The 9,315-nt window shown below is 48.2% G+C and overlaps 1 protein-coding gene across 5 annotated transcripts in view; it reads right to left on the minus strand.

Moving 5' to 3' along the window:
- Positions 1-728: 728 nt before the first annotated feature.
- Positions 729-9,315, minus strand: part of PIGZ (phosphatidylinositol glycan anchor biosynthesis class Z) — a 23,625-nt gene continuing 15,038 nt past the window's right edge. For 4 of the 5 annotated variants that reach the window (XM_037734818.1, XM_037734847.1, XM_037734802.1 and 1 more), the window contains 2 exons: positions 6,559-6,757; positions 741-3,043 (listed from right to left, as the gene is read on the minus strand). In XM_037734818.1, coding sequence (XP_037590746.1) covers positions 1,515-3,043; positions 6,559-6,676 — 1,647 coding nt within the window. In that variant the 5' untranslated portion in view covers positions 6,677-6,757 and the 3' untranslated portion in view covers positions 741-1,514. Of the gene's footprint in view, positions 3,044-6,558; positions 6,758-9,315 lie in introns of all 5 variants that reach the window. The other variant, XM_017522947.2, reaches the window with a different exon arrangement.

The raw sequence follows: 9,315 nt of genomic DNA on the forward strand, positions 1-9,315 counted from the left end.
CCATTGCACTCCAGCCTGGGTAACAAGAGCGAAACTCCATCTCAAAAAAAAAAAAAATAAAATAAAATAAAAAAAAATAAAAACGTTGTTGTTGAAATGGCATTGCAGTTTATGGCCCAGGCTGATCTTAAACTCCTGGCCTCAAGTAGCTCTCCCACTTCAGCCTGTCAAAGTGCTGGGATTACAGGTGTGAGGCACCACACCCGACTCTGATCATTTCTAATTAGGCAACACAATCATGTAATCATGCAATCTAGAAAACTTGAAGCCATAGGAAAAATTTAAGCTGGTAACCAGATGCTGGCTGAGCATTGTATGTTCTCTGCTTTCTAAGAGAATAATTCCACCGCCCCCAACCCCCAACCAACTGCGATGGAGTCTTGCTCTGTCACCCAGGCTGGAGTGCAGTGGCACGATCTTGCCTCACTGCAACTTCCGCCTCCTGGGTTCAAGCAGTTCTGTCTCAGCCTTTCAAGCAGCTGGGATTAAAGGTGCCTGCCACCACACCCAGCTAATTTTTGTATTTTTAGTAGAGATGGGGTTTGACCATGTTGGCCAGGCTAGTCTCAAACTCCTGACCTCATGATCTGGCCACCTCAGCCTCCCAAAGTGCTGGGATTACTGGCGTGAGTCACCGCGCCCGGCCGGGAGAATGACTCTTAAGGGCAAGGTGCAGAAATGACTGGAGAGTTTCCCACCACCTCTCAGGAACAGGAGTAGAAGAAAGCAGGGAGAAAATCTCTAGGTGCTATTATATATTTCAAACATCACTTTTTTGCATAATAACCAAACACTGAGACAGCAGGCATCAGGGTGCCATGAAGTACAACACAACCCCCACTTCCGTGCTTAAAGAGCTTTGAGAGAGATGTGCCTGTGGACTCCAGGAATGACACGATGTTAGCTGGCAGACACCTCAAAGATCCTCTGATGTCAACACATTGGGAAGGGGCAGGTGAGTGGAAGGGGCTTTCCCTTCCACTCACAGTGAGTAACAGACCAAGGGACTAGCGCTTGGGTCCCCTGGATCTGGACTGTCCGTTCTCTATACTTCATCACACTGACTTCCACGTATTTGGATAGCCAGATCAGTCTTAGGAAGCCAGAGGGTTGTCATGACAGCAAGAGGTAAGGCATCATGGAAAGTTTGGGAGCGGCAATTCAGGAATGTCACTAGCAGTTCATTGTTTTTTTTCACAACCAGGTGCTATTATATTTTTCAGACATCACAGTGGCTGGAAGCAATAGGGTAGAAACAGGTGCCATCGCTTACACCAGGTTCTTTGGGGACCTTGACATCAAGACTGACAGGTCAGATCTTTGGTCACAGGGAGAAGAGTGCCAGCTCACCCAGAAGGCAGAACAGCCAATGGCCATGCCCAGGAAAGGCAGCAGTGAGAGTTGTGAAGGAGAACCAGGGCTCTGTCCCAGTGTCCCAGCCCAGCTACCCAAGTAGAAGGTGGAGCGGCATCTTCTCTGGCTGAACCTTGGGCAGCGGCTGCTCTGCCATGTTGTCAGGCTTCTTCCCCCAGCTCCATGATGTGAAGACTGAGGTGGTCCCTCCAAGCCCCACTCAGCAAGGAGGACAGGGCTGGTGGATCCTCCAGGGTCAGATGGGGAAATAAAAGAGTCTCATTCTTGAGGGGAAAGCTGCACTTCTCCACGGCACGCCTGGTGGTGCCAGGGGTCACCACAAAGAGGCGGCAGAGCCACGGCCCACCGGCCACTTGGCAGACTGGTTGTCTGGTAAAGCTTTTCAGGGCTTGGCACAGGGCACGGTCCTCAGTCCCACCCATGTCCACCACCTCCACTGGTGCCCCCATGCCTGGGAGGTGAAGGAGGTGCCGGGGAGGCATGTAGGTGTGGGTGAAGAGGAGTGTGTAGTGGGTAGGCACGCTTGGGAGCACAGGGGCGTGGACCACTTGCTCCAGGTACTCTAGGCCGGGCACCAGGCCCCCCTGATGTAGGCAGCCAAAGAAGAAGGCACCGAGGGCATTGAAGAGGACCACGGTACCCTTCCAAGGCACAGGTTGGGTCTGTGGACTACAAAGCAGGACTAGGGGGACCAGGAGGGGAATCAGGAACCGAGCCTCCTGGTGGCTAAAGGCAGACAGCAGGACCAGGGGCGTGAAGTAGAGGAGAAGGAGATACAACCTGGGGCTGGACAGCAGACTCCGGGCACACTGCGCCCTCAGAAGGCTCCTCTGTGCACAGGCCGGAAGGCAGACTTGCAGCTGCTGCCACGCGGCTTGCAGGGCCTGGGCATGCAGCATCCCGAAGAGCAGGAAGCCATTGACTGCCAGGTGAGTGAGCCGCACATGTGTGCCATGCCTTGCCAGGTTTTGGGGATTCAGGTTGTAGTGTAAGAAGTTAACAGGTGTAAGGACAAGGGTACTGGATGTAGTGGGGCTGGAGAAATACCAGCTGTCCGTGGCCACGAACACCGCTGCTGTGAGGACCGCCCCTGGCAGCAGCACCAGAGCCTCTCGGGTCAGGGACTTCAAGCCAGGGTTTGTGGCTCCACGAGTGCCCCAGAGGTAGAGTGGGACCACAGCAAAGGCCAGAAAGGTGGGCCGGTTGAAGAAGCCAGCAGCCATGATGGCTCCAAGAAGCCAGTTGTGCCACCACCGACCTGGCGCAGGCTTCTTGGGTGTGGGGCCCCACATAACATGGGAGGATACCAGCACCAGCAGCCACGCCAAGAGCAGTCCCTCGATGGTATTGGAGAAGGTCCTTGTGTAGAAGACCAGGGTGACGTAGGAACCAGACAGCAGGACCAGGGCGTTCCAGCGATCTGCCCCCCACAGTGGGGCCAGGTGGTACACCGCCCCATCCAGGGCAAAGGAGAGGGCAGTGAGGAGGAGTCGGGGCCCCACTAGCAGCACATAGCCACTCACCAGGCCAGGCCACAGGCCTAGCTCTTCCCAGAGCCTGAGCAGCCAGAAGGTAGAGCCAGAGATCAGCAGGGGGAAGACCACCGTGCGGCAGGAGCTGCTGGGGTAAAACTCCCAGGGCCGGGTGGCCTGAACGCCCAGGATGTCCTCTGCAGAGAGAGAGAGAGAGAGAGAGGCAGAGGTGAGCCAGTACCAAGCTCAGGATGTAGTGGGCAAAATTCGAGGATGGCACCCAACATTTTCTACCTTTTGTTATGCCTGCCCAGCCTAAACCCTGGGACTGTGCACAGAATGAATCCCTCCCTCCCTCCCTTCCTCCCTTCCTCCCTTCCTGATAGGCTGCCTGTCACCCAGGCTGGAGTGCAGTGGCAAGATCATAGCTCTTGCTATGTTACTCAGGCTGATCTCAGACTCCTGGCTTCGAGCCATTCTCCCACCTCAGCCTCCTAGCATGCTGGGATTACAGGTTTGAGCCACTGCACCTGGCCCACAGGATGGATTGTACTCCTGTGATTAGGTTACGTTATACAGGGGCACTGACTGTAAAATAGGGAGACTATGGGGTGGGCCAGACCTAATCACACCAGCTCTTTAATAACAGAGTTTTTACCATCTGGATGCAGAAGGGGCAGTCACATTCAAAGCATGAGAAGGATTTGACATGCCACTGCTGGCTTAAAGATGGAAGAGGCCATTGGCTAGGAATGTGGGTAGCCTCTAAAGCTAAGAGCAAAGAAACCACACCGTAGTTCCACAGCTGCTATCAATTAGACTCTGCTGGAATTAGAGAGCTTCCAGACAAGAACTCAGCCCAATCCATATGCTGATGTCCACCTTGTGAGCAGAGAGCCCATGCTGCCCTTCTGATTAATAGAACTGTGAACTCACAAATGGCTGCAGTTTTAAGCTGCTAGGTTTTTGATGATTCATCACGCAGCAGCAGAAACAAGAGTAGGGAAGCTCAGAGTGCAGAGGGCAGGAGAAACTTCCCTGGGAGAGGGAGCAGTGTGTCCTGGGAAGAGTGTGTGGGAAGTGTGCAGGTGGGGGGAGGCTTAACCTCTTCTCGGGGCTCCAAGATCTCAAAGGTGAGACTCAGAACCCCATCTCTGATAATGATGATCAGGAGGTGGGGGGAGAAAATAGGGGTGGGACGAGCCCTCAGGGTTATGTCAAAGGTGATTTATGTTTAGTTTTGTTTATGATACTTAAATTTTTTTTTCTTTTTTTTGAGCTGGAGTCTTGCTCTGTCGCCAGGCTGGAGTACAGTGTTGTGATCTCAGCTCACTGCAACCTCTGCCTTCTGGCGTCAAGCGGTTCTTCTGCTTCAGCCTCCTGAGTAGCTGGGACTACAGGCACATGCCACCACGCCTAGCTAATTTTTGTATTTTCAGTAAAGAAGGGGTTTCACCATATTGGCCAGGCTAGTCTTGAACTTCTGACCTTGTGATCCACCCGCCTCGGCCTCCCAAAGTGCTGGGATTACACTATGAGCCACCGTGCCGGGACCAAATATTTTTTCTTTTCTTTTTTTTTTTTTTTTTTTAACGGAGTCTCGCTCTGTTACCCAAGCTGGAGTACAGCGGCGAGATCTCGGCTCACTGCAGCCTCCACCTCGCTGGTTCAAGCAGTTCTCCTGTCTCAGCCTCCAGAGTAGCTGGGACTACAGGCGCCCGCCACCATACCCCGCCATTTTTTTTTTTTTACTTTTAGTGGAGACAGAGTTTCACCGTGTTGGCCAGACTGGTCTCAAACTCCTGACCTCAGGCAATCTGCCCGCCTAAGCTTCCCAAAGTGCTAGGATTACAGGCGTGAGCCACCGCGCCCAGACTTTTTTATTTTTGAGACGGAGTCTCACTCTGTCTATTCTGGCTGGAGTGCAGTAGCGCAGTCTTGGCTCACTGCAACCTCCACCTCCCAGGTTCAAGCGATCCTCCTGCCTCAGCCTCTCGAGTAGCTGAGACTACAGGCATGTGCCACTACGCCCAGCTAATTTTTTGTATTTTTAGTAGAGACAGGATTTCACTGTGTTAGGTAGGATGGTCTCGATCTCCTGACCTCAGGATCTGCCCACCTCGGCCTCCTAAGTGCTGGGATTACAGGCGCGAACCACCGCGCCCAGCCTAATTTTTTAATAAGAAGAATATATCCAAGTAGTACTTACATAATTTAAGAAATACTTGCTTCCTGGTCTGTAACCCTGTGCCCAATGTTCCAGAGCTCTGAGGGGTGGGTGTGAGGGAGCAGCTCCACTCCAAGCCTCACTGTTCACAGCATCTCTTGCTTGATCACCCTGCTGGTTGTCTAGAGCTGATTATACAGGCTGGGGATCATTTGGGCTCTTTGATTCTGCCACTTATTTCTCCAGCCTTTTGGCTGTTTTATATCTCTATGTTAGATAGTGAAAGGGAAGCAAGATCCAGGATCAAATCAATCTGGCTGCTTTTCTGGTTAAAAAAAAATTTTTTTTGTGGGAAAGAAGATGAACCTTTTAACTTAAAAAACAAATTCACATGTTGAGCCCTACGGCAATGAAAGCTGGTACTTCCCCAATATCTATATCTATTCCCTCCTCCTTCCTTAAACTTTTTTTTTTTTTTTTTTTTTTTTTTTTTTTGAGACAGAGTCTCACTCTGTTGCTTAGGCTGGAGTGCAGTGGCACAATCTCGGCTCACTGCAATCTCTGCCTCCAGGGTTCAAGAGATTCTCCTGCCTCAGCCTCCCAAGCAGCTGGGATTACAGCTGCCTGCCGCCATGCCCAGGCAATTTTTTGTATTTTTAGTAAATATGGGGTTTCATCATGTCGGCCAAGCTGGTCTCAAACTCCTGACCTCAGGTGATCCACCCACCTTGGCCTCCCAAAGAGCTGGGATTACAGGTGTGAGCCACCACATCTGGCTCCTTAGACTCTTTAGCTGGGCATTTGGTCAGATATAAAGACTACATTTTTTAGCTTCCTTTGCAGCCAAGTGTGGTCTCATGATACATTATGTTCAGTGTGATGGAAATGGGTGAAAAGCATGCAACCTTCAAAATATGACCTTAAAGAGAGAAGAAATGCCTTTCTCCTTTGTTGGCTGGAAAGACTGGTTGAAGACTTACTTGATGGCTGGAGCTCAAGCAGTCGTCTTGAGCCATGAGGATGAAGCCACATGTTCATAACATCTGAAAGGCCTCAAGGCCTTTGGGCAGGATGGCATGGGCAAGGCAAATATCCTCATGATGTGTCCTATACCACCTAACAGATAAGTTAGTGTCCCAGGTCTGGGTTCCCTCACTTGAATCTACAGAAGAGAGGTTTCATTATCTCAGATCACAACCTGTGTAAGCTCACGCCAAATACTGGGGAAGTCCAACACTAAAAGTGTTCCACTGGGAAGTTCAACACAGCTTTCATTCTGAATGACCTGTAGTGTTGGTCCAAGCAGGGATACATCCAAGAGACTGGTGGTTTATTAGCATTACAGAGGAAGGTCAGTGTCACCATTCAGGAAGGAGACATGAAGTCCCCACTTCCAAGTTCTTACCCCAGAGAGGCTGCTTCTCTGCTTGTGGATTTACTACTCATCTGCACGGACATGCTACTCCCTCCCCACAAAATCTCCCATCAGCTTCCCAACCAGACTCTGCTGCAACTTGTCTCTGCCACACATGCGGAGTATTTTACCTGCCATGACCTCAGGTGACTGGAAGAACTCATCTGGGTGCACATAGCCTGTCTGCGGAAGGAGACACCACAGCACTCGGAGCAGGCTGAGGCCACCCCAAAGCACCCTGACTGCCATCTTCAGATCCGACTACTGTGCCCAAAACCTGGAAAATGTCCCAGCTGCTACAGATGCTACGTTGGATCCACAGATCTGCGTCTGTTGAGGATAACACTTGTTGGTTATTGTGATGTAAATTATAATACATTCAACTGTCTGAACAAACTCAAAATGGATCTGCATTTAATAAAAATGACAATAATAATAATAGCTACTTTGTACTAAATGCCCACTAACTGCCGGGCACTTGACATGCATATTTCATTTAATCCTTTCCACAGTCTGGAGCAGTGGGTCTTAGTATTCCTATTTTACAGATGTCGGGAAACGGAGGCCTCTGTTGAGTAACTTGGTTACTTGCTGCTCATATTTGCTAAGGAGTCTGGTGGTTAATTTTATGTGTCAACTTGACTGGGCTAAGATACCCAGATAGCTGGTAAAACATTATTTCTGGCAGTGTCTATAAGGATATTTCAGGAGGAGATTAATCTTTGAATTGATAGACTAAGATCATCATCTGCACCAATGCGGGTAGGCATGATCAATCCTTGGAGGGTCTGAATAAAACAAAGAAGTGGAGGAAGGGTGAATTTGCACGCTCTTCACCTGGGACAGCCATCTTCTCCTGTCCTCAGACATTAGTGCTCCTGGTTCTTGGACCTTCAGACTCCAGATCTCACACCAGTGCCCCCCCAACCCACCTCCCTGAATCAGGTTCTCCATCCTTAAATAGGACTGGGAGTTATACTGCAGGCTCCTCTGTTTCTAAGACTTCTGACTCAGATGGAATTAAACCACAAGCTTTCCTGATTTTCCAGCTTGCAGGTGTCAGATTGCAGGACTTCATCAGCCCCCATGATTGCATGAGCCAATTTTCATAGTAAATGAGAAAGCCAATTCCTGATTGTTTTTGTGTCTCTGGAAAGCCCTGGCTTGTACAGGGTCTAATACGACATTTGCTCAATGTGACATTTGCAAGTAGGATTAGGGTACCCAGCAAATCTGGGTCTTGCAGCCCCATCCTGATCACCAGCTCCTATCCACAGGCCAGCACGGCAGGCTGTTTCTTGCATTTCTGAAAACTTGGGAAACTCAATGGATTCCACCCATTTCACTGCAAAAATTACACTCAGCCCCATTGTTTCCAGTTACTCCCTCCAACTTTCACATACCCTGGAACCTGTCTTTTGGAAGGTGATGGAAACATTTGTAACTCCATATGATGAGAATTCTAACTCCCTCAACTCAAATATAGTATTAACTGAATCCCACAAGTTTTGCTGTGTAACTCAAAGAGCAGTGACAATCTGAGCCCATTGCATGCTGGATCTGTAAGTCGGGAGCATCGCTGCTGAACAGGAAAGCAAGTTTGACAACCTGCTTGTCACTTCTCCAGAAATAGTGATGTTCCCCTGACTTCTTGATATTTTAAACTCTGACCTTAAATAGTTCTTTCTTTCAGGTTTACACCTGAGAGCTCACACTGTCAGGTGGCTCACACCTGTAATCCCAGAACTTTGGGAGGCTGAGGCAAAAGGATCGCTTGAAATCAGGAATTCAGACCAGCCTGGGCAGCAAAGTGAGACCCCCATTTCTACCAAAAAAAATAGTTGGACACAGTGGTGTGCACTGGTAGTCCCAGCTATTCAGGAGGCTGAGATAAGAAGATCACTTGAACCCAGGAATTCGAGGCTGTGGCGAGCTATGATCACACTACTGCACTTCAGCCTGAGTGACAGAGCAAGACACTGTCAAAAAAAAAAAAAAAAAAAAAAAAAAGGGAAAGACACTGAAAAAAAAAAAAAAAAAAAAAAAAGCCAGGTGCAGTGGCTCACACCTGGAATCCCAGCACTTTGGGAGGCCAAGGCAGGCAGATTGCTTACAGTCAGGAGTTTGAGACCAGCCTGGTCAACATGGCAAAAACCCCTCTCTACCAAAAAAATACAAAAATTAGCCAGGTGTGATGGTGGACACCTATAATCCCAGCTACTCGGGTGGCTGAGACACGAGAATCGCTTGAACCCAGGAGGTGAAGGTTGCACTGAGCTGAGATCACACCACTGAACTCCAGCCTGGGGGACAGAGCAAGACTCTGTCTCAATCAATCAATCAATATTTAAAAAAAAACAAAAAAAAAACGTTGTTAACTTTAGTTATCCTACTCTGCTATCAAACATTAGAACTTTAATCTTCTAACTGCGTGTTTATACTGTAGCTTATATTCTTAATTCATGTTTATTCCTAATATTGGTTACTTGTACCTTCTTTTTTCTTTCTTTATAATCCTCACCAGAATTTTGTTGATTTTGTGAATCTTTTCAAAACATCAACTTTTGGCCTTGCTGTTTTTAATTTCTTTGCTCATCTTTATTTTTTTTTTCCTTTTACTCTTTTTGGGGATTATTTTATTGTTTTATTTCAAATCTTTTGATATGAACACAGCTTATTAATTTTGAACCTTATTTTCTATGAGAAGTATTTAAGGCTACACATTTTTCTCTAAATATAGTATTAACTGCATGCCACAAGTGTTGCTATGTAATAATTTCATCAACTTTTGGTTCTAAATATTTCTAATTGCCATTGTAATTTCTTCTTCCACCAATGTCTTATGGTTGAAGGATTTAATTTTTTTTTTTTTTTTTTTTTTTTTTTTT

Source organism: Cebus imitator, unplaced genomic scaffold (assembly GCF_001604975.1).
Source record: "Cebus imitator isolate Cc_AM_T3 unplaced genomic scaffold, Cebus_imitator-1.0 Scaffold0, whole genome shotgun sequence".
NCBI classification, from domain to species: Eukaryota; Metazoa; Chordata; class Mammalia; order Primates; family Cebidae; genus Cebus; species Cebus imitator.